The following is a 24,568-nucleotide window of genomic DNA, read 5'->3' on the forward strand; positions in this document are numbered from 1 at the left end:
CCAGGCAGTTAAAATGAAGCTTTTGGCTAAAATTGTTTTTAATTCCTTTCTGATAAGGATCCTTTTAAAGACTTAAGAGTGGTCCTTACTAACAGAGTTCATACAGAGAGAATTAAGTTGCGAGACTTGGCTTTTTAAAAAATCCTTCTATACAGACCCAGGTTAAAGCAGGAATTAGCTGCATCTCATCTAAGCAAGCCGTTGCTACATGGCGTCATTCCACTCCTAAAATCAGGGCACCTGGGACTCTTCAGGTCCGCATTCGGACTAGCACAAGCAGCACCGGACGCCCCTTTGAGTCATTTGTCCTTGTTCCCAAACATTGTCCATTCCTTGGGTTAATACTTTACACATGGACTAGGAAAGAAGAGAGACCCCGCTCTGACTTCTCCCCTTTAACACCAATTCGAAGTAACACAAACTTCCCTTCGGGAGCTTTGACACCATTTTGCTGCTTGGGGGCTGCAGATGACAGTGCTGCTGTTTGAAGCGAAAGCGCTGTGGATCGCAGCGCCGGAGGCCAAGTGCTCACACTGTCTCCTTGGGCAGGCGGTGCAAGCTGCAAGCACTCGCAGGTGCCTCTGCCACCAGCGTGGGCTCTGAGGGTCTCTGCCAGCAGCAACTGCATGGGCCACCTTAGCAGCCCTCCCCCCCACCCCAGGCAGGGCTGGCCATGAAACTCCCCTCCACTTTGCCACCACGCTTCGAGTGGTGACCTCCCAGATTAGGTGGGAAAGCCACCCTCCACCTGGTAAATAGAAATAAACCCTCGGAAGTTCTCGTCCTTTCTCACCTAAAGGCCATTTACTTGGAGATTTCAGCTTTGCTGGAGGGAACGCGAAGGTATTTCACGTATTTAGCTGGTTTAAGGCAAAGCAGTTAGCTGATACAAATCTGACCTGTCACATTTAGATTTCTATGAGTAGCCAGAAATTTCATTTAACTGTACAGTGTTGCTAGCACCAGAGCTCTCCTTAATTGCCTTCTTGTTACCCTTTTTGTTTTCCTGTTAAAAAGCCAAAAATGGTGTAAGCAGGTGCACCTCCATGGAGCAGGAAGGCTCCAGCAGCGTGCATCAGTTCACCCGCTAGCACACAGCCACTGGAACAACCACAGGAACAGGGCACCATTTTCAAGTCACAGCAAAATTATTATTTTTCTTTTGCCTGGACACTCACAGCACCGCATGTTTTCAGCGAAGTCTCGGATGCCTTGATTACAGAAAAGCTTACAGACTTTTTGAAGTGTTTTTTTTCCAAAGACTTTTTTATTTTTGGAATATGAGCTCATGCAAAGCAACTATTCCAAAGCCTATTAAAGTAATAATTAACTTTGATGGACTTTGAATCATACCTGAAAACACCAAATAAAACTAGGAGTTTATTGCTGTGTTAGTCCCCTCCATGCTTGTTGAACAATTCCACTTTGTGCCAAGAATTGCTGCTACTGGAGGTTGCACTTTCTTCTTGACCCTGATTACTGATCTCCATTTTATATTGTTATTTAGAATAGCCTTTCTCCCACTGAGCTGAGCTATTCATTTTACATCACGTATAAAAACAAATTAATGAGTATTTCTTGTAGCTTCACTACTGCTCAGCTGTAGAAATCTAGAAAACATTTATTGTGGTCAGCTGTTGCATGATGCTATAGTAAGTCACCAGGAGAATAAACCATTGCAGCACTGCTATTTCTGTGCGGAAAAAGGAAAGCGTTAGTAAAACACATCCAGAATATACGGTTATGCCACGCTAAGGGCTCCAAACTACAGGCTAATAAAAATAATGCATTCATTTGCCATCCAGTTAAGATGCTTTTGGTATTTTAAAGTAGCATACTCTCAAAAACACTCCTTCTGGTAATTCCCTAACAGAACAGGGTCAGTTGTAAGCAGATCGCTCTAACCAAGGCAATTTAATATATATGTGCATAAAATTGAAAGCAGACAAGATTTATCTCCGCCTAGATGTTAGTATATTACAAACACGTCTTTTATTCCTTTGGCTGTGCTTTACAATCAAGAAACCAATAACTTCTTACAGAACAATATTCTATTGAGGCTTGTTTTTATTATAATGACTGATTTTTCCCCCTTTTCTTTTCAGTTCTCGGCACAGTTCAGTATGTTCCAGACCATCAAGGACCAGCTAGAGCAGCGCACCCGGATCCTGCAGGCCAACATCCGGTGGCAGCAGGAGGAGCTCCAGAAGATACAGGAGCAGCTCTGCCTGGTCCAGGACTCCAGCGTACAGGTGCGTCTCTGCTGGGAGGGGCAGAGCAGAGCATCCTCTCTCGTGTGGCCGTTGCTAGGGTTGGCAACTTAAAGTTAGCTCAAGAGTCCAGGAAATCTGGACATGTGGAAACCAGCTCACCTGAATGAGGATGTTGCCCTCTGAAAGCCTTTTGAGTAATCTATGTCAAGAAAGATTTAAGTGCTCTCTGGAAGAAGAGAAGGAAGAAATATCTCAACCTTAGGAGGAGGAGAAGAATTTGAGTCATTTACAGTAGCATTTTAATACTTTATCTACTGAGTCTTCAGACTGAGCAGCTGTAATAGAAAAGTGTTCAAGTTCAGACTCGGCCATGATTATGTCTCTCCAGTTCATTAGCTTCCATCCCATCACTGCTTGCTTCATGTTGGCATCGCTTGTGGTCAGTATCTTGTCTGTCCAGCTCTTCCTTAGCCAACAGCCCTCCTTCAGGCAGTGCTCATCTCTTTCATCTGCTCCCCATTTTCCTGACCCTACCCCAGCCCAGATACAGAGCACAAGAGATTAATTTCCTTGTCACGTTAAAAAACCCAAACCTCTGCTGGTGTTCATTTGTTCACACCTGGGAGGTGTCTGAATTTGTTCTTCACTGGACCAGCTTAAGCCTTTGGGGCGAAGCTGACTGAGCCTGCTCTTCTTTGATACCTCCTACACAGAGCTAGAATGCACTAAGTACAGTATCTGCTTTTAATTCACCAAGTACAGTAGCTGCTTTGTACTGCGCCTTATGTCTACCAAACCTCAGAAATAATAGCAAGTGCAGTTCAGTACATCGCAGGTTTCACTTAATGATAAATGGACAAATCATCCAGTTTTATGGAAGTTTTCTGAACGCGGGGTGATTATTGCTATGTATGTTCTTCATAATTTAACTGTAAATGCCAGGTTAAATGACCCTTGCTAGAAATGTTGCACTGGGGACCCACATGAGTATTGTACTAACAAGATTTTTTTAGAAGACAAGCTCTGTCACAGAAACAAATGTCTCAAAGAACATTTTAAGCACAGGATGAAAACCTGGGACCTGATGAAGTCAGTGGGAATTTTGCTCCCAACTTCCACAGAAATAGACTCTCACCCATGATCAGCATCTGTGAAATGCAGTTGCACATATTAAAACAAATTGGGATTGTATGTTTAGGCAATTAAGGGATCAGTGAAGCCAAATCAGAAACTTTGCCACCTAAGTTGCTGCATGAGCACTGCTGTAAGACAGCACAGCAATGGTGGGTCCCAAAACCAGGACTCTCTGTTCCTGTACCTATATAAGCCTATAGGTAGACCAGGTTTAACTTCAGTGTGTTTCTTCTATTGGTCTGCACCAACTTTGATTAATGGGAAGGGAAAGTCTCTCTGCAATTAACTGGCCTTCAGAATCATGTCATATGTCTGAAAGCTATTATTGTTATTATGAATATCGAGAGACGTGATATTCTCACTTCCTTTCTTTTTAATTGGGTGAAAACCATTACTCTCTCCTGGTGAAGTCTTCAATAGTCACATACACTCATCCTTTTTTTTTTTTTTTGCATAATTCAGGCAAAAATAGAAGATCAGAGCACATTCTTATATGCAGGAAATGGATTTTATTTTTACATAGCTGTCTCCCATATGTGCTAGGGTGCATTTGGGACAGATTCTCAGATACGCTCATAGGGAGCTCAAGCAGAGAGAAGAGGAGGCCCAGTTCTGTACTGCCCACTCCATACCAGTTTGTAGCCCTGAGTTGTACCGTTCGGGTGATCCTCTCTCCGACAAAGACTGTACCAGGTTGGACCAAGAGGAATATATTTTCAGACAAGTACAAGTTCTCTGATGTTAGTGCTGACCATTTCCCTGCTTACTGCAGATGCAGAACTGAGAGGCAGGGGGACTGGAGGGCAGCTCGGAAATGCAGGGGCTGCGCATCTGCCTGAAGGGGCAATGCTGGACGGGGAGGGTCATCCCCTGTAGTTTGGGTGCTTTTCAGTCTCCTCAGAGCAATCTCACAAGGCGATGAGATGTGAGCGGTCATGCTGACTCTTGGCCAGGGCCTTTTCCTACTCCCACTTTCTCTAGGATAAAAAAACCCAAAGAAATTACTGTGCTGTTATATAGAGAGAGTGAGACCAGGAATTAGCTTTGTCTTATTTGGCTAGGGACAACTTAAAAGAAAGCCTCACGCTTTTGCATGCAGCACTTTTGTGACTCGCAAGCAGCGATGAGTAAACTGTTAAATCAGAAATCCAACCACGTGCTTTGCCACACAGATTTCATCATTCAGAGAGCTGGATGTCTGCAGACATTGATCTGTGTCTATTAGCAGAGCTACAAAGCATAGTAGCAAACAGGTGAGCGTTACTATCAAGCACATTTCTGGTCTCTTTAATATTCCGTGTAGAAGAGCTGTAAGCATGGGGGAGTGCCATAGGCTGTCTGAAAAGAGGAAAGTGTTCTCCGGTTTTCCCTCGTTAGCTGATTTATTAGCATATCTTCCCCACTGGTTCACTGCCTTCCACACAGAAGTGTACAGGTAGCTCTGCAGAGAATTAAGCCCCATTTCCATTTTCTTCAGAGATCGTCAAAACTGCAGTACGGCAGTCCGCCAAGAAACGCTTTCCCAACCGGACAGATGTTGAGCACGGTAGTCTGCGTTAGAAACTATTTCCAAGAGCCTTGTGCTATGAAAGATGAAACTAGCAGGAGGGTTGTGGGCCCTGAACAAAAGTGTTCAAAACTCCATTAAATCCCTGTTACTGCTTTTCCTGACAAACGGAAGTAGGAAGGACAGGACCAGCAAGAGTAACCTCAGAAGTCTGAAGGATGCTATGTGTGCTCCAGATTTGCACAGTCTAGCTAATGAATTGCGGATGGGGAGGAAGACAGAAGGGCTGAGCCTGACCAGCCTGCAAGAACTACAAACGAGACCATCCACAGCCACCCATCATTTGCAAATCAGGCTCCGTTCGAAGTCAGTGAATCTCAGCTTCCCAGGGCTGTGCTTCTCATCTTTCCGTATTTTACATGAAGAAGGAGTCTTGATGTCTGTAATGATGAGCCCGAAGGCTATAATCCCCTGATTATCCAAAGGACAGGTAGAGTCAAAGAGCCGTTTTCCTCACGATGTCTTGCCGATGTGATTCATCCATTAGCTGTAGGGACCATCTATCCCTCTAGAATGAGGGGGCAGCAGTGTCAGAGGGTCCCTCCCTTCCCTCGCTGCTTTGCTGCGTATGTTAACAAGCTGGCCAATTAAAAAATATTTGTAAGATGCTTCACTGACCTTGCAGTCTGCAAAATCAGCCACGAGACATGTCATTAGCAGCAGTGCAGTTACGGGGCTGCTAATTTATCTACTTGGATTTGCTCAGACTGGGAAGATTTCATTCTTTATTAGGGGGTTTCTGTTGTTATTTAAAGCTGCTGTATTTCAGTGTTTCAGGGGAATTCAGGCAGGACTATCATAAAAGAGGCACATTATGAAAAAACACCGGTAAGTTTTGTACAAATGAAGCATGTTCTTGCTTTTAGGCTTAACTAGCAGGTAGAAATTCCATGCTTTGATCCTCTCTCAGGTTAACTCTTGTTTTGATGTAGCATCTTGAGTCTTCCAGTTCTGTGGGCACACAGGTTAAATGGCACCATCGCTTCCTGCCCTGAGCTTGTTTTTTCCAGGACATTTATGTTCAGATGGTGATAATGCTGCTTTGGCCGTTATAATGCAAGAGAGGGTCCCTAGATATGGAACACTCAGAGCCCTCTCGGTATGAACACATCAACAAACAAAATTGGTTTACTGGGATAAACTTGGTTGTAAATTTATAGCGTGTTAGCTGCCAACCATTAACCGTGCACATTCCTACTCAGTGGCACAGTCTGGTAATTGCAAAGTAGGATACTCTGCTTTCTTTCAAGGATAAGCTCCTTGGCCTTCATCTGGAAGTAAGGCATGCACACCGGCAGAGTAAGTCATTTGCCGCGAGTTCACACCCTGCCTGACATTCGCATCGATAGATGTTGACTTTGCATTGGATGAACTTGGTACTTCTCCAGCACCATGCGCCACGTGCAGGGAGGTCACTTAAGATAATCCTCCTCAAGGTCTTAATTTGCAGTGATCTGGCCAGTACCAGTGGGCTCACACTCCCCATCACATTTTTGAAACACACCACTTGTTTTACCTGTTCTGAATTTTGTATCAAATGTTTTATATCAAATTTTATATCAATGGCGACCAGTTTCATTGCTAGAGCTAATCAAGTGAGTTCATTTACCAAACATGTCCAAGGTCTAGCTTCTATATACAGAAAATAAACAAGAAAATGAATTTTCATAATTTCTGTCTTTGATTTATGCATAATAAGACCTATTTACTTGGCAGAAGTTGCAAGACCATCTGTCTTTCTGATATGTAATGGCTCCAAACTCAGTGAGCAGTGTTTTTAAAAGAAAACACTCGGAGCTAGTTTCAGACCTGCTGTGAGCAGCCCCAACTCTGTTACTTGACCCATTTATTTCTATCAGACATCTTTGAGATGTGGTTAGCCTACAGCACCTGAAACAAGCCGTTGCTTTAGGTCCATTAACATTTTCATTAATTGCCCCCCTCTCTCAGCTGATTAATGTAAGCTTTGCCTGCACCTTTTTTCTGAGTAAAATCTTGGCACACAGAAATTCATTAAAAATTTATCATGTTTAAATAAAAACTATGTTTTAAAAGCTAGATAAGTAAGTATAAATATGATGGATCAACCCATACTTATGCAAAGAAAAGCAATGCATTGTGCCGGTCCTTTGGAGAAAGGTATGGGTTTTTTCCAAGAAAAATTAGAGGGGACGTGATAGTTTAGGGAATTGTTAATATAGCAATGAGCTGCAGAAAGGTGTACTAATTACTGGGCGTACCTCAGATGTACTGCTAGGCATGAGACTGACGCATGAATAATGAAGAGAATAATTGTGATCCTGATTTCATTTAAACCCCAAGTAGCTCCACTTAAATTAATGGAGTTCCACACATGTAGCAGTGGTGTGGAATCAGAATCGTATCCAAAGATGCCTTCAACTACCTGGAATGCGTACCTCCGTACAGTCCTTGGTGGCGAGAGGCTAGGTTTGAAATATTGCGAAGATAGCTTGTAGCATTAATAATTCATAGTTTTAAAAGATGCCTTTTTCCTCTGTACAGCTATAATAAAAGAAATAGCCCCTAGAAAAGCAAAAATTCCCAAGCCCTACAACTTTTAAAGAAGAAAGCCTCATCTTGCAATGCAGGCATGGAGAGTATATCGCTTACGAAGCACTAACAGGGAAGCTCCTAGCTCTTTTGCACAAGTCAAATGCATGGCACGGTTAGGAAGAACACCGGGTGACAGTTACCTGATGGAAAATCAGATAAATGACAGTGACTGTCTGTTTACACATCTTCTCAATGATAAGGACACGGCCATTCAACACGGACAGCTCTGGCCTGACTGTGGCCTCATTAAAAACATTCGAGAATCCCAACTGTATGTAAGGTGTTGAATTTCCAGAGACAAATTCAAAAGCAGCCCTGTCTGAAAGGCAGGCTGATTTTGTTGAAAGGAGAAATGAAAGGACTGAAAAGACATGGAGTTACTCTCTTCTCTCTGGTCAGAATGCCCCAGAACACGGTGAATGTACAGGGAACTGCTCTTACAAGGGCTGTGCCTGCCCTATGGAGAGAGGACTTGTACCTTCAGGACACATTTCACGAGTAATGAGTGCATTTGCAGAACAAGAAATCAAGAAACTAGAGACAGCAGAACTGTTAATGTAGGCAAGACAGGTGATTTCCAACTAACAGTAAATGCGTAGTGAATCCAGAAATGTGATATCTTTATTTTAGAATATATCTCTGGATTTAATTCTGTCACCTTCATTATCCAAGACAGCTGGGCTATGTAAATAAACCCACCCCCCTTCTTTTCCAGATGTTCCTACAGCAGCCGACAGTGTCCCTGAGCTTTAGCAATACTCAGCAGCCGGAGCCACAACAGCTACAGCAGAGGTCAGGGGCCATTTCTCAGCAGCAGCTTGTCCCCAGTCCTCAACTTCAAGGGCAAATTGCATCTTCGCAAACAGCAAACCAGCAAGCACTGAGAGAACCAAGCGTGATATCGAGCCAGGTAATCATTTCTTTGAATAGAGAAGCATTTATACAGAAAGAAGACACTGAGCTGTTATTAAACAAGCAAGTAAAATCATGTCAGTCCTGTAAGTGTGCCTTTGCCTTTCCTTCCCTTTTCTCCTACATAAGGGCAGCCTATATAAAGGGTCTCCCTACAGCATTTACTTTACCTTAAATCCCTTTTCTAAGACCTCAGCCAGGAGGGTTACTTGAGCAACTGTTTCAGCTTGAAAATTGAGCATGGGGGCATGCAAAAGATGTGGATGACTTACTGTTCTTCAGTTGATCCTGAAAGAAACCTGACCGACCACACTGGAAACTAGCAATGGTGGTGCTGGCAGTGCAACCCCTCAAAATAAGCTTTACCCCTGCTTGCTCCCGGAATCCACTCGGATGCCACCAACACAACGAAGCCTGTCTGCTGTGGTGGCACACAGCTGGAATACACTGAGATTTGTGTGAGACCCCCAGGTTGTGAGAATAACAGATTCCTGCACGGGGAAATGAAGTTCAGCCTCGGTTAGTAGTAACGGAGATCTGTGAAAGCTAGTAGGTTTGGCACAGGATTTTTTTCTTACTGCTGGTTTCTTGGCATTTCCAGTTTTTGCTCTTCCACCCACCTGTTGTACCTCCCTTCACGGAAAACTTAGCTCCTATTTCTGCTACCTGAGCGTGCGGCAAACATAGCTGCGTCATTATCTTCAGACCCCTCAGCCGTAGCTTTTAAACTCCCACATACCTGTATTATCATGACTCTATTAAAATAAAAAGTGTATCCATATTATAAATAGAAAAAAACCACCATTTTTTAGTTTAATAAGGTTTATTCCCATCATTGGGCTTTTACGGCAGTGCTAATCACACCTAGCTTTGCTCTTGTCTCCATGGGATGTCGTTTGTCTCCTCAACTGCTTGACGGCACGACCGGGGCGGCTTTGCTTTCACAGCGCTCTGGTCCCAAGGGTTTTGCAGGCCGGTAGAGCAAAGCCTGGGGCAGCAGAGGGTAGGACAGCCGCGGCAGGCTAGAGGAACGCTGTCGTTTCTTGCATCCTGACAGCAGCCGGGTGGACGCATCGCCAGGTATTAATGGCGACTGCGCCCCCGCGGCACCGTCACGGTCCGTGTCTTTCGGCTTTCTCCACGCAGCGGTCACGGCCGTGCTCGAGTTTCGCTCTCTCCCCCCTCTCTTCCAGGGCCCGAAGGCGGCGAGGAGCGCGGAGCTGGCGCCGGGCGGCGGCCGCCCCCCCCGCGGCGCGCCGCCGCCGTTCGCCGCAGCCCCCGCCGGCGGCGGCGGCACCGCGGCGCCCCCTGCCGGCCTGCCGCGGAGCGGCACCCCCGGCCCGCCCGCCCCCGGCTGCAGCCACGACCAGCAGCTCAGGTACGGCTCGGCCCGGCCCCGCCCGGCCGGGGGCGATGCGGAGCCAGGCCTGCCCGCCCGCCTGGCCTGGGCTTTAGCCCCAGCCGCTGCGCATGAGGACCCCAACCGCACTCGGTTTGCATTCGGCGTGCACGGTCTCGGCTGCCGCGCCTCCTCTGGCCTCCCAGCCCCGGGGTGGTGGGGTGTCCCCGCTTTTCCTTCGCTGCCTCAGGCTCCTCTGGGTGGGCGGTGGAGGGGGGCCAGGACCATGGCATCCAACTAGACATGTGAACCAAAAAAATGACATTCTGATGCTCAGGAAGCTCAAATACAAGCCATTCCCACCAGCAGGAGCAAAAGAAATCTCACTTTCCTGAAATCCTAGCGCCCAGCCTCTCTGCAAGGCACCCACGTTCCCAGAGAGAGCATGCGCGGCCCCAGTCTCCGCCTGGCAGCGCCCAGGACGCGCCTGCCACAGCCAGGAGCTGAGGTTAGCTCTCCTAACACTCAGCCTTGTGCCGTGCCTACGAAAGCGGCCTGTTTCTGTTTTCAAAGTGTGGGATTTGTGTGGTCCTTCTGTTACAGCAATGTCACTTTTTCTTTTTCCCATGCGCCAGACTGTTGCTCAGCCAGCCTATTCAGCCCATGATGCCTGGGTCCTGCAACGCAAGACACCCTTCAGACCTCAGCATAGCGGGATCCCAGGCTAAGTATGTGACTTGTCAAAGATAAAACATCAAAGTTGCTTTTGAGGGGAAATAGCCTTCTTTAGTAAGATGATGAAGTAGTTATAAATATCGGGAACGTGTTACTGTGTTGAGCCTGCTTTCCAGTGCCAGGGTCAGCCTTACCCTGCCTGGTCACATCTGGAAGGATGACAGGAGAAACACAATAATGTACCAGTGGCGTTTTAACAAGCCAAGGCTGGGGGAATTTTTCTCCTTCACATGATGCTTGCTTCACTGCTGGAACTTCTGACCCACCGAGGTAAATGTGAGAGAGAAAGTCAGCACTGGCCCGGTTGAAATGACTGGCGCCAAGAAAGCCCCCACTCTGCGGGCAGTGAGACGCTGGTGTAACGCCAGCGGAGCTACGCCTAATCTACAGCAGCAGAACTGAAAGAACCAACGGGCCCCTGCACCTGAGCGCTCTCAGAAGAGCTCTCTGAACAAACCACCTCAGTTTTTTGTCTCCTCAAAACTTGGGTGAAGGAAGCAGAAAACATCGGTCAGAATATGCCTTTTTTTTTTTTCTTAGCTGTTTTTTGTCACTGTACTTAATTGTGAACTGCTAAAATAATAGGCAACTCTTTGCACATCATTACTCTAAAAGTAATTCTGTATGTTACCTCAGGAATGTAGGTATTCCGTACTTCTTTTTTTAAACATCACTATTGCTGCTTAAGATTATCTTGAGTTAAATTTATCAACTTTAAATATACAGCATTTTAGATCTGCTTTTAAGCATCTAAATAAAAGAGGCCTGATTTGCAAAGATACATGCCCCAGTTCATGTCGACTTCCTGACTTGCAGGACCCTTTTTTAGGAGTTCACATCCTAGTACAAGTACCCAAACCGTAGCATTTCTGACTAACCCCTAATGTTGAACAGCTGTTGAGCGAACACAGGCCACAGTATGATCTCATCACCCATTACAGGATAAACAGAATTAGGCTGGGTTGGCAATAGCTCCATTGTGGTTTTGCCCACAGCCTTCCACAAAACAACACATATTTAAGTTTGCTATGCAAAAGCAGCCTGGCAAGAGGAGCCGAGTATTTTGTTTCTGTCCCATCCCTCACTCCGGAGGACTTCTAGAGGCTTCTTCTGTTCCTACAATGTGGCTCACAGCGATGGGAACTGCTGACCATACTTGGCAATATGCATATGAGCAGCTTAAGAAGTAATCAACCCTAGCCATCTTTCTGCAAGAGATTACCACCCCACAGGCAGTCGCAGGGGAGCACAGGCAGCAGAATGGCAGGAGTATTTACTTCTCTCTTGCTGCAGTTCAGAGCTCAGCATATTAATACAGAGTCAAAGGCCATTTGGTTTAATGAGCCTGGGATGTGAATGCTGTGGCTGAAGAGAAGACATGCATAAACCAGAATCTTTAATGAATCTAAAATGTGGTCTGGATTTTGAGGCGAGATGTATTCTGCCTTCCAAGTCCAGCTCATGCACAGAGTAAGGGAAAACAGTGCTGCCAACAGTGCCATCATTCATATTAGCAGGTCCCATGCACTGAAATAATTTATTAGGAATTATTTATGAAGACTAGGGACTTCCATCCCTATCCTAAGAGAAGACCTTTGCTTCCAACAGTTTGTTCTTGATTGTTTTGCTTCTTTCTTCCACAGGTATCCTCAAACCCAACAAATGTTTCAAAGTTTGGAAGTGCAGACTTCCAGCAGCAGCTCTCCAATCGTACTGATGGGACAAGCAGTGTTAAACCAAGGGTTCACCACTACACCTCCTTCCCAGCCATCCTCTCTGCCACCTATGCAACTCCAGCACCAACAGCATCAGCAACAACGCTACCTGCAGGTAGGGTAGGACAAAGAGGACAATGTATAAAATGCAGATGCAGAGTAATAAGGCGAAGGGGCTGTGCAAACAGGGCCCCAGGTTTCAGCGGGAGCCTGATCATGGCAGAAGTGGCCATTTTAGAGATACTGAAATGTGCGAGACACCGATGCAGTGTCATGTACCCTTCCAGTACAGCAAGGGAGCAGTGAGAATATTTAAAAGGAAATTACTAATTCTGTACATTGGAAACGTAATCAGATTATCCTGGATATATTTAAAGTATATTTCTAGACGGAGAAAATTGCTGCCTTAGGATTTATTCTGCACTCTTTATTCAGTATAAGATTTGCTTAGTTTACAAGTCAAAAGATGATTTTTAATTACCAGCATCGACATAAAATGAGATCTGGATCAGATATCTGGATCCCTTCAGTAAATTAACATATTTTCTCAACTCCACAAGGCAAAGAAGATAAACTGGAACACATTGCCTGGAAGAACCAGGTGATTTGAAGATGTAAAAATACTTATTTTTTGACCTAATTCAACACATACTAAAGTAAAGGGGAAAGGGGGAAATGAGGTGTCTCTGTATTAACTCAAAAGGAGCTGAACTGAGTCTATAAAACCTGATCACATATCCACTGGCATCATTGAAAGAGTATCATCAACCTCAAATGATTGAACTCTTGTTATTGAAATTAAATCCTTATCATAGCTGAGAATTAATGAAAAAACTATGGCAGATACCATACCCAATAAAAGCATGTGCAAAATTCACATTGACTTCACCACTGCAAGGTCACACCCTGCTGTAAACTCACAAAAAGGAAGGGCTAGAAGGTCCAGCATGAGGTACACTAGGATCCCCTGTTTCATTTCTAACATCCATCTGTGTCATTTCTGACACATTCGGCCACCCTGTTCCTAAACAGGCTTTTAAGGATAACCTGCAAATCCTAGGCAGTGCATTGCTATTAGAAAACCTTTCTCAATGCCTAATTGTAATGTTCTTTGTTGCGATTTATGTCCATTCCTTCTAGCATTAGGTAAGCTAACCCCATGCCAAACAGCCCCAGAAATAAAAACCAGTAAACTAGTAGTATTTTTAAGCACCCTGTACATTGAGGACGGAGAGCTTTAACACATGAAAGAATCGAACACCACGATGAATTTTATTTTATCTGTAGGTGCAAACACCAAGTTCTTTGCACAATGAGCAACCCGATTCTTTGCTCCTGCCATCTTACTCACCACAGCAAGGAAATATGGGGTATCATCAGACGCAGCAGCAGCAGCAGCAGCAACAACTAACATCAAGAAGAAGCAATAGCTTATCAGAATCATCAAATTTACCACAGCCACTGCGATAGAGTCCCACCAGCACAATCAATGCACGATTAGCTTTAACCAATGGGCACATGGGGCAGAAGAGAATGACTTTGTACTTACTGTTTTGGCTTTTGCACAAGCATTTCTTTCAAAGCTCTATGACAGAAGTACGCCACAAAGTGCAGACTGCCACAGACAGTGCATTTACGGCATGCTGGATTCAGTTTGCGCTGTCTCGTGAGCACAGTATGTACTGACAGAGCAAAATAAAAAGGAATGCTATCCTGTGCAGCCTCCATCATCAATGGGTGCACAGGAGGAGGCGTTCAATCTTGGCGTGTCACTCTGAAAGCTATCTGGCAATTCCAAAAGACTGTCGACAGACTCGTGAGGTACTTGGCCTTCACTGTTTTAGTTCTTCTTTTGTGTATGAAAAGCACTGCGTCAAAGGTCTATTGAGGAGAGAACAAGAGATTATTTTTATTATGATTATTGTTATTATTTTGCACAACTGCACAGAGGACAAAACCTAGGCACTTTCTGTAAAGAGAAGTTTGTTTCCTTATTCTTGTGGCCAAATTAGGACATCCAATGGAGGAGAAAGCCCAGTCATTGGTGAAGATGGTCTACAGCTCATAACCCTTGATTTAGAATCTGAAAAGTATTATGCAGCTTACCCTAACTGTTCTTCATTACTAAAAAACAAACAAACAAAAAAACCCCACAACCCACACTGGACTGTTTTCTGTATGAATAGTGATTGCAAAGGAGAACTCAAATTGTAAGCACAATCATGCAACTCTCCAATAGTACAACACGGATCCTTCTTCAAACTAAATAACTCACCCACTGCAAGTCTCTGAGAAATATGCACTGTGTTTTGGCCCACTGACTCGGGATGCTGCAGACTATTACATATCTCTTTCATTATAACATTTAGGATTGAATTTTCCTTTGGGGGGAAAAAAAGAAATGCACTTTTCGCTTTTTTTGTATGTTTTCTGTTGATATGTTTCTAAGAAAGATTTTATGTAATTATTAAATAAAAAGTAGTGTATTGTACAGCTGTTGTAATAATGACCTATTTCTATATAAAATAAAATTATATGGAATTATGTGGAAATTATTTTGTATATGAAATATCAACTCATTTCACAAGTATAAAGATTGTGCTTGTGCTTTTTTGTGAGTGGATATTTTGTAATAAACTAATGAATTAGAAATGTTTTTGTGAAGTGAACTACTGTTTCATGCTATATACAACTCAAACTATTATTTTTTTCCTTTTAATGATGGACAGTTGTCTTTATTTGTAGAATAAAATAAAATAGCCAAAAGGCTTTATTGCAGGACTTGCACACATTTTCCTGTGGCTGTTCAAATGACTATGTCATTCACTTCAGATTGTTAATATTAGCCGTAGCCTGGCAAGGTGTTTGGGTGTTTGGCACCTGGTTAGCCAAAACAAGTATTACCCTATGGGATCTTTGTTATGGCATAGACAAGAATGATAGGAAGTTATATTAGCTGCTAGCCAAGACAGCTTGTTTTAAGCTCCTTTAAAACTTTAAAGAACTCAGGCAGCTCTGTACTTCCAGCCAACCAGTTTTAGATTAGGACAAAACAGATGGTTTAAATAACGGTTTGACCCAGCACATACCAGGGCTTTGACCCATGTCCAGCTTCAGTGTTTTAAGACATCGCTGTCCTGAGTTTTGCGATACATCTCTGCTGGAATTGCTACCATGCCCACACTGTAGACAGTCTAGTTCCCACTTTGGCATCCTTGTGCAGACTCCTTTTCACGTTAAATTTAAATTGACTACAGATGGAGCAGCCAAGGTATAGGTCTGCTTTCCCTCTGCTGACTCTGCTGCAGGAGCAGCAACCTCCAACACAGAACGAGGTGGGTAACTGAGCACAGTAATGTTTTCATTCACCGCAGCAAGATTGAAAGGGCAGCTAGCAGCCGCCCGAGCCAGCATTAGCTTCAAGAGAGTGCTAACCATGCTGCCCTTCCTGCCCTTCAGTACCAAGGATCATGTCACAGGGGCCCACATGTTCAGCTCTGGTTTCTATGCCATGGAGGAACAATGGAGATAATTGGTTTGGGAGCTGGAAAGGCTAAAAGTAAACTTTCAGAAAAATAAAAAAGGTTCATCTGCCCCGAGTTCTGAAAAACCTTCTAAAAAAGCTAAAAATCTCCTGCAGAAAACCCACTGGCAAAATGGCCCTGCTGCTTCCAAAGCAAGACTGGCTGGTAGGACTGATTGGTGCATACATATTTCAGTCCATACAATCCCTTTGTTTTATTTCATTGAAGGAAGATGAGGGAATCAAGTATCTGGTCTCTAAAAAGTGTTTAGAGATCAGATCTGGTCTCTAAGAAAGTGTTTTTACTGCTAACTTTAGGTACCAGTCAGAGTTAGCCTGCCCATCGCTTTAAATTCTTGCATTCAGTGAAGCAAGAGTGACCCCACCAGATGAAGATTAAAGAGCTAAATCTTTCTAAGTGCTTTCACTTGATGTCTAAAGGAACCTCTCTCTTTCCATTAACTATAGACAAACCTTAGCAAAGGCCAGTCAGCTAAGTTAGACACTAACTTCATAAATGCCACCCACTCCTGTAAGGGCTTATTGTGGGAAACAGGAAGGGAAATTTGTTTGTTTGTAGGCCAAAAAGTTCACGTAGGAAAGAGGTAATGAGGGAATGTGAGCACCTCAGATGAAATACCTGTGGAAGCAGCACTTGATGGATCTCAGCTACTATGATGGAAGTAACAGGAAGAGAAAATTACTTTAAGAATTTGTTTTACTCTCAAGGATAGTTATAATACACCCACATCTCTCCTGATTGCCAGTGGGTATGTCCAAACCAAGCTCAGCCTCCGATCAAACACTCATCTTCCCAAAACCAGCAGTACTCTAAGTTGTTAACAGAGAGAAGCTGTAAATAGCATGGGGTTGCCTTCCGATAAACTGGCTTATTATATTGTTTGGCGAGATACAGAGCACTTGCAAGAACAGATTTACGTCAATACCTAGTTTTTCATGCTCGGTCTCATTTCTCCCCTGTACACCCGTTCTGGTTTTGGATTACTGCACTTGTTCCCTGTTGCACGCACAACGCAACGCCAGTCCTCTTCACAGAGCAGGGCTGTTCTAGTTCATTATAGCCGAGATCCGTCTTGCTCCAAGATGATCACTCAGCCTGGGTCATTTTTCTGGCCTGGCAGCCAGACGGGGCGGTAACCGCAGACCACTGCCGCGTGCTGGAATACCCGGTTTCTGCCTCAGGAACGGGAGCCGCAGGTCTGACCAGGGCCGTCCGCTTGCCAGAAGCACAACCACCCCCGAGCCGAGCTCCCCGCACCAAGAGAGACTCCTAAATAGGGGGCGGGCAGGCAGGTAGGTAGGTGGGCAGCTGCCCGAGGGAAGGCCAGTCCCTCACCCCGCTGGCGAGCCCTGCCTCAGGGCTTCGGCTCGAGGCTGCGCCAGAAGCGACCCAACGACTGACCGGCGGTCGGGGCGGAAGAGGCGGGGGCCACTCCCTCCAGGGCCAGCAGCCCCCCCCAGGGCAAGCGGCCGCAGGGCCCCGCCCGTCCGCCCCCTCTCCGCTCCCCGCCACCAACAGACGGACAACGCGCTAACGCACAAAACCGGACACACCGCCCGCGGCTCGCGCGCATGCGCCCCACGGCCGGACTGAGCCCCGCCCTCCCCCGGCGCGCGCCTCCGGTAAGCGCCGGCGCAGTCGGCCTCCACCTGCATCCCGGAAAGGATCCTCGCTCCCACAGTCCTTTGCGCGCTCTTTTCCGGCCTGTGCCCGGGCAGGGTGAGTGGCCGCTCGGGGGGCCGGCCTGCCGAATCCGCCTCCATCCGCCTGGCAGGCCCCGCGGCGGGGGGGATCCGTGGCCTGGCCCGGCGCGGGGGGCGGTCCGGCGCGGGGGGGCACCGGGTGGTTCCTCTCGGCGGGTCCGCGTTCGGCGGGGCTGAGGCCTATCTCCCTGCTCCCCGAGGCCCGCGCTGAGCCGGGCAGGGCGCAGGCCCCGGGAGGCCTGCGGGGCACTTGGGGGTGGGTTACGGCCCGTGCTGGGCCTTGGCGAGGGAGCAGGGAGCCGTAGACCACCGTCAGTCCCTGGAAGGAGCCTCTCTGGCACCGTCACCACCTTTCCGGGACGGGCCGAGCTGCCCTCCTGGGTCGCCTTGAAGAAGGAGGGGGCTTGGACATACAGAAGCAGGACGGGGTGGTTTTAAGGGTGCTTGGGGTTGGCCAGGAGCGCCCGGTCGTCTTGGGAAGTGGCTGAAGAGCCTCAGATGTGTTTCACGCTCTTGTCAGGGAGATGGGAGTAAAGCATCTGTAAGGCTGAAAAGTTGGCGCTGAAAATCTGCGACTAGTGCGACCCCGGGGATGAATTGGTCTTAAATAAGTTTCTGAATGTGGGAGTTGTGTGCCTTGTGAGGAGCTGGGGATGATGGGAGGAGGGAAGGTGACAGGAAAAGTCTGAGGGAAGTTGGGTCTGCTTTTGACGCGTGCATGGATGCTTTTCAGCGTTGCTCAAATGGCTCCTGCAAAGAAAGGTGGCGAGAAGAAGAAGGGACGCTCTGCCATCAATGAGGTGGTAACTAGGGAATATACCATCAACATTCACAAGCGGATCCATGGCGTGTAAGTTCTTGGGTTTTATCAGTGAAATTGGCCGTATGTAAAGTGGCGTTTGGAAATGGGTTCAGTAGGTTTTAAACTGCAGAGAACGACAGTCCTTACCGGCACCAATGCTAATGCATGATGTTTGAGTCCCTTGTGCTACAGCTGTGTCCTGAGGAAGCAGCTGTGTACCTGTACAGACTTATACTTGCAGGTGGCTTTCAGGAACAAGCTTGTTTATTTTTTTTGTGAGTGTTCCTGGACGTAATACGAAATTAGAGCTCTTTATCTCTGTGCACATGTTGTTAGTCTTTCCCAAGCGCGGTTTAAAATTTAGCCCACTGTAGTAAGTTTCAGAAATTAAATATTGTTATAATCAAATGATTGGTTCCGTGCTTATCGCTAATTGTGTGAGGTGTAAATTGGGGTATGATTTTAATGTTAAATGTTAAACAATGTTAGTTGTGTGTAGATGAGAGTAACTTTTTACCTGACAATATGTCGAACCTCATACAAGTATGTAGTAGTGAAGTGCTTGAGAGGACTTGTTGAGAAACTGATCTCCCTTTGATTCTCTCTGTATGCGTGCGGCTGCAGTCACATGGAACAAAACTATATCTGAATCAAAACAATTGGTGAAATTGCGGAAGTTAACTTGGAGTAGGAGGGAAATGAGACAGTGGACTATTACAAAACTATGGGTGAGGATGGAAGGCAGTGGTACCTTTAAATGGCAATAAGATGTTCTGGCCTTGCCTGTTGATAGTTCATGGCAATTCAGTCTATTCTTAATGATGACGATCCTGCTATCCTCTTTTCTTTTGGGGTTATCCTCTTTTCTCTTTAGGTACGAAGTACTAGGGGGGAAATACTTTTTGTTTAATGCTTGTCTTGCTTGTAATCACTCACCCATCCCCGATTTCTAGCACTTAATATCAACAATAGTGTACAAATAATACTAAACGTAACCCACTGTGGGACGTTAGACCCTACTGACACTATAGCCGCATGTCACAGTGTGGGTATAATATCTACAGCAAAGCACTCGCGGTGCAGCTGTAACTTTCAGTGTAAATGCCCAGTCATGCAGAATCTGCCCATAATAGGCATGAGACAAGCTATATTTGTAAAAAAACAGTTCTGATGGTGGTCCAGTCGTGATGACATGAAGAAAGTAACCATCAAACACCGTTTAGCAGAAGCTGTTACTCAGAATAGCATCAGTTTTGTTCTTCTGCTGTTTATTTCAATACTGAACAGTTCTGTCAAGTTTGTATTACCATTGTCGCACTGCTGTTTTCATAGGCCTTTCATTTAGAGTATCTGTGAAAGCTCTGATCTCTTCAGTAATACTGCAAGAAGTTTTCATGTCAATGTGTTATAAATAAGACTTAAGATCTGGGAGATCTTGCAGTTGCAAAATCTTACAGAAATTCTTCGGCATAACTGTATGTGGTTTCTGTTAGGCATAGACATTAAGCTGAGCAGCTGCCTACCAGAGTAAAGGACTGTTCATCCTATGATGCAGCTATTGAACTGCTGTTGAACACAATTCTTTCAGTTGTATGTTTAGAGAACGTCAGTGGTTGAGTGCTGCAACAAGTGTCCGATGCTGGCAGTTTCCTGAAGTTAAAGAAATTGCTCTTGTGTTTGTCCTAGGGGCTTCAAGAAACGAGCACCGCGTGCTCTCAAGGAAATCCGTAAATTTGCGATGAAGGAAATGGGTACTCCTGATGTTCGCATTGACACTAGATTGAACAAAGCAGTCTGGGCTAAAGGAATAAGGTAAGTTTCTGCAACTTTCCTTACTGGGTGAGGAAGAACCTTTTAACTGTGCATGTGGAGGTGCAGGACTTGGAGGGGTAGAAAAATTTGTATCCTTCTTGCAGTATTTGCATTTTCTTTGCAAATGCTTCCCTTCTTACAATGTGCATGCCAAGCTAACCTTTCTGTCACCGCTGCGTTCTGGTCAGCTCCCTCAAGTGTACTTGTAGCAAGGCTTCAGTAAACTCTGGAATTGAAAGAACTTCATTCTACCTCTAATAAAAATAAAGCAAAGGAAAGAAGGAATGCAGGTTTGGGGGTGGAGGGCAGGATTGGGCTATTGTAATACTGTAGTACCCCAACACCTATTATAGCAGACAGTTTTTAGGAACATGGCTTTGTAGTGCTACCTACAGTCCCAGGCTAAGTACCTGGGATTTGTGTAAAGTGTCTGAATAGGATTAGGTTTCGAAGCATGCTGAGTTGATAAATGCTACACAAAGAAATAATGAGGTGTGTTTTAAATAGGGCCGTTAATCTTGTCTTGAAAGTACAAGTAGTTTGGGGGCCAAAAAATCACAGCTTCTGTTAAATCGCTGCTAGGGAGGCAGCTCATTTGGCATGCATGAAGATGGTCCAAAGGGTCTGCTGTGAGGAGTGGGACCTCTTAAATCATAACAAAAGGTTAACTGGTAGGGATTAATACTGTGAGTGATACGCTGGCTATGCATGAACCCTTGTTTTAAACCACGTCTTCTAGGAATTAGATTCCTGAGTCTAGCCTATGACATATTTACAATCCTTTACCTGGAGTTGTGTGCTTAGGCCAACCCTTCCTTCAAAAACAGAGTGGGAAGATGGAACTAAGTTACCAGATCTTCTGGGCAGGGGTTCTCTGTCCTTCCTGTTAAGCCATTCCAGTTCATACACAATGAAGAAGGAGCAATTGAGCCAGGTGACAGCATAACTTCAGAGCTTAGTAATGAGGCTACTAATCAAGACTTCCTTATATTAACTAGAAGAAGTGTGTTCTGTGGAGCAGGGAGTCATGACATCTGTCTTTCCAGTGTGAGTTTAACTGCAGTTTTCACTAGTTAGAATAGATAATGTATGCAAAGTAAAATATCTTCCTCTGGAAGGATCAGGAGAGGCTAAAATCACCACGTCAGCTAGTGTGATAGTCAGTGATCTAAGGCGTGAAAAATGCTTTTGATTTGTTTCAAGAAGGGAGTAAATCAAATCTTAATTACTGTATTCATCTGATTTAGTAAGTATGCTCTGAGAACGTACAGCAAGGAGGAAGTTCCTTCTCATGTTCTGTGGAACAAAGTACTCTGAACAAGAGTTTCCCAAAATCCTGAGTTCATTTGAGGTGGGATGTTCCTTCAAAAACGGTGTGGACAAATAATTTTGTGCGTTCCTTCAGCAGCGTATTTTGGGCAGTATTAGGGAGGATGCTAAGCTGTGACTCGCCTATTAAGAACAAAATCATCTAAGCAATTTAGTTGTGGTTCCATGGGCTTTGTGAGGAAGAAATGTTGATCAGTTATATGCCCATAAACAAGATCTTGGTTCAGGTCTAATGCTCACTAGAATTTCCACGTGACTTCTGGCATACAGATTGGGCAGTACTCTGACTGTTGACAGGGGCTTCAGGCTTTCAGAACAGATTGTTGTTGGGTTTTTTCCTCGCTATTTTCTATTCGAGTAAGAAATGCTTGTTGGTAACAGCTGCTTGCTGATCATACTCACGCTGTGCTTCATGATCATCTTCATAATATATTTCCTGGATCAGTAGTGGACTGATGATGCACTTCTGACTTTATGCTCCCACTGGATTATGGATTCATCTTATTCAAGGCTCAGTTAAATCTTTCCCGCTCACTTTAACAAAAACAAAACAAAAAGCTCCTCCAGGGCAAACAGTACAATCTCTAAGGTCCAGGATTTCGCTCTTATGATGATGCTGAGATAGGAAGAGCATTGACTCATCATGTCTTTGCACAAATAGGCAAAGCTCTAGAATTTGGGGGGGGTGGGTAGTAACCATGGAGCAGAGAACTTTTCTATGAATTAACAGGTTTCAGTACATATTTTATTGAAAAATAATCTGTTGTCTTTATTTTAGGAATGTTCCTTACCGTATCCGTGTGCGTTTGTCCAGAAAGCGCAATGAGGATGAAGATTCACCAAACAAGCTATACACACTGGTTACCTATGTACCAGTCACAACATTCAAAGGTAAGGTTGCATGCCATCTCTCTTCCTCCGTGCCATGTTTTTCTGAACAAGTAGCAAAATGGGACAGCTCCTTTTGCAATGCGAAATTCGGATGAAAAGCATGCTGAAGGGGTCAAACTGCTGGCTTAAACTAGCTCTGCTGTAGAAACAGGGCTGCTAGCTTGCCTGATGAGCATTAAAAAGCAAATACAGAATTCAGTGAAATAATCCTGTAAATTTTGAGAGAATAAAAAACAGTGGCCATAGTTGTTAAGGTAGTTTAAGGTTTGCGTTTTCCTACGTAAAGTACATCCTCTGATGTCAAAAGCTCAAGCAGGTTGAGCCTTTTCTGCTTGTTATCTGGGAAGTATCTTATTTGCAGAATTGATTTAACATGAAGTTTTTAACATTTGGCAAAATACTTGCCTATATAGTTTGCTCACCTCAGTTTTGAAACTGTAGGTGCATTTATGAATATACGTATATTGCATATACATAAAGGAAATTGTGCTAGTAATAGGTGGTGATAAAATTTCTTGTTTTGCAGGTCTACAGACAGTCAATGTGGATGAAAATTAAACTGATTTTCATTGCAATAAAAGGATAAAAAGAAAGTTTACTCCTAAGTTGTTTTTTTAATTGTCCAGTCTCTTCAAGCTCTCATCCGTGAAGCGTTGAGTTGAACAGGTGACAAACTCTTAAAGTATCTTGCTTTTTTTGGGTTTGTACATAGTGGTGTAATTTTCTTAATGAAAGATACTGTAGACTTCTGTTAGATCTGAATGGAATGAGGAAGGGATGCGAATGTTCCTATGTGGGTGGCAAAGTCCTAGCATTCTTGTTTTGTTCCTGTGGGAATAAAGATTCACTACATAAGTATTTTAAGTTAAGTTTGTTTTAGAAAACAAAACAAGCACTGCCCCACCCCCACCCTCCCCCCCCCAAAAAAATTTAAAAAAACACCCAAAAAACCAACTCCTGTGAGATCAGTTCTTCATATACGTAATCTTTGGTGGATGAAGTAAACTCCCTGCATTTGGTCCCCCGCTGGTCTCCTAGGCAGAACCAGTAGACTTCTCTCAAGCAAGTCTGTGCACTACACTGAATTGAACCATGGGGTTCTGACCAGTGAATTAATTGTGAGCGTGCTGGCTCACGGAATTTGTGTAATGAAGTAGGGACTAAAGGCACTTACCTTCCATAAATCAATAAATACTGTCAATGCAAGTCTAGTACAAAAAGGGTTTATTGAAAAGTGCATGTTTTCACAGACCAACATCGGAAGCATAGTCCATGTACACTTAACATTTCAGCAAGACATACAAATTGGAATACGATCAAATATATTAAAATAGTTTCAATTACCAGCATTGAAACAGTTTTCAGTATTAGTGCAAAAAAGGCAACCCAAACAAACTGCAGACAGTAGCTGAGAAGTGTTTTCCCCTGTTTTTTTAAAAAAAAAAAAAAAATAAAAAAAGGACAACTGGAGCCAGCCTCTGCTCTCCCTGTGCGGAAGAGGGCTTCAGTGTCTTCACACTGTAGACAGATGTTTCCTTTTACATTCAAAACAAGAACATAATTAATAAATCAATGGCACAAAACAAACCTACACACCCTTTAGCTTTTAAAGCTCTTAAACTGAAAACCACAGACCAACAATTGTTTTTATCAAAAGTCCACTCTAACTGAAAGCCTTTTATGTGCTTTGGCATAATTTCAGTGCATTTCATTTTTGACAGATCTGCTACTACTGTGTGTTTAGTTTTGTCTGTTCACCCCGTGACTGGCAGCTCATTCCATTTGTTTTGAGACTATATTGACTTAGCTTTGCATTCTCAAGTTTTGGCTTCAGTTCTAAGGGCTTTTCAAAGAAGTTAACTAACGACTGTTCAGTCAAGAGGGATGCTAAAATATGTTCAAAAGAGACAGTCCAGTCCCCTTCAGTCACAGGCGAAGGTTGAGAGTCTTTGTGAGGGGTCTTCACAGTGTCAGTAAAAACAGCATCCTGGTCTGAAGCAGAGGCCTCGGGCTGCGAGCCCTCGGGCTGTAAATCCTCAGTGAACTCGTCCGATCCGCTCCCCAGGCTGATGCTTCTTTGTCCTACTTCTCCAATCTGAAGTAACAGTGTGGTCACAGTGGCAATGGCTTGATACAAATCATTCTCCTCTGGATCTTCATGAAACATGCTATACAAGGTTTTGCAGAACTGAATGAATTCCCTCTGTGAAGGATGAAAAACCAAAATCAAACTATTGAACAGCCACGCTATGGGTAACTGTAGGAGTCAGGCGAGGGCACAGTACTGCAAAGGCAGG

General features: G+C 44.6%; 3 protein-coding genes across 3 annotated transcripts in view; 2 read left to right on the top strand and 1 right to left on the bottom strand.

Annotated features, from left to right (window-relative positions):
- NPAS2 (neuronal PAS domain protein 2) overlaps nucleotides 1-14,838 on the top strand; it is a 54,088-nt gene extending 39,250 nt beyond the window's left edge. The window contains exons 15-20 of the mRNA XM_075135851.1: nucleotides 2,106-2,252; nucleotides 8,204-8,398; nucleotides 9,594-9,778; nucleotides 10,375-10,467; nucleotides 12,118-12,304; nucleotides 13,477-14,838. Of these exons, the coding sequence (XP_074991952.1) occupies nucleotides 2,106-2,252; nucleotides 8,204-8,398; nucleotides 9,594-9,778; nucleotides 10,375-10,467; nucleotides 12,118-12,304; nucleotides 13,477-13,659 (990 nt within the window). The 3' untranslated portion in view covers nucleotides 13,660-14,838. The remainder of the gene's footprint in view (nucleotides 1-2,105; nucleotides 2,253-8,203; nucleotides 8,399-9,593; nucleotides 9,779-10,374; nucleotides 10,468-12,117; nucleotides 12,305-13,476) is intronic.
- A 2,499-nt stretch (nucleotides 14,839-17,337) lies between these two features.
- On the top strand, nucleotides 17,338-22,869 carry RPL31 (ribosomal protein L31). Its single transcript, XM_075135862.1, has 5 exons — nucleotides 17,338-17,453; nucleotides 18,171-18,287; nucleotides 19,926-20,051; nucleotides 22,159-22,271; nucleotides 22,798-22,869. The coding sequence occupies exons 2-5, from the start codon at nucleotides 18,181-18,183 to the stop codon at nucleotides 22,827-22,829; spliced, it is 378 nt and encodes a 125-aa protein (XP_074991963.1). The 5' UTR covers nucleotides 17,338-17,453; nucleotides 18,171-18,180; the 3' UTR covers nucleotides 22,830-22,869.
- A 609-nt stretch (nucleotides 22,870-23,478) lies between these two features.
- TBC1D8 (TBC1 domain family member 8) overlaps nucleotides 23,479-24,568 on the bottom strand; it is a 50,327-nt gene continuing 49,237 nt past the window's right edge. The window contains exon 20 of the mRNA XM_075135873.1: nucleotides 23,479-24,474. Within this exon, the coding sequence (XP_074991974.1) occupies nucleotides 24,001-24,474 (474 nt within the window). The 3' untranslated portion in view covers nucleotides 23,479-24,000. The remainder of the gene's footprint in view (nucleotides 24,475-24,568) is intronic.

The sequence above is a fragment of the Calonectris borealis genome, chromosome 1 (assembly GCF_964195595.1).
Source record: "Calonectris borealis chromosome 1, bCalBor7.hap1.2, whole genome shotgun sequence".
NCBI lineage: Eukaryota > Metazoa > Chordata > Aves > Procellariiformes > Procellariidae > Calonectris > Calonectris borealis.

What these genes read in the sequence shown, in the direction of transcription:
- RPL31 (XM_075135862.1), top strand. Translation starts at nt 18,181, where the DNA reads ATGGCTCCTGCAAAGAAAGGTGGCGAGAAGAAGAAGGGACGCTCTGCC. An exon ending in CACAAGCGGATCCATGGCGT is followed by an intron (nt 18,288 to 19,925) that starts GTAAGTTCTTGG and finishes TGTTTGTCCTAG; the next exon opens with GGGCTTCAAGAAACGAGCAC. An exon ending in ACCAGTCACAACATTCAAAG is followed by an intron (nt 22,272 to 22,797) that starts GTAAGGTTGCAT and finishes CTTGTTTTGCAG; the next exon opens with GTCTACAGACAGTCAATGTG.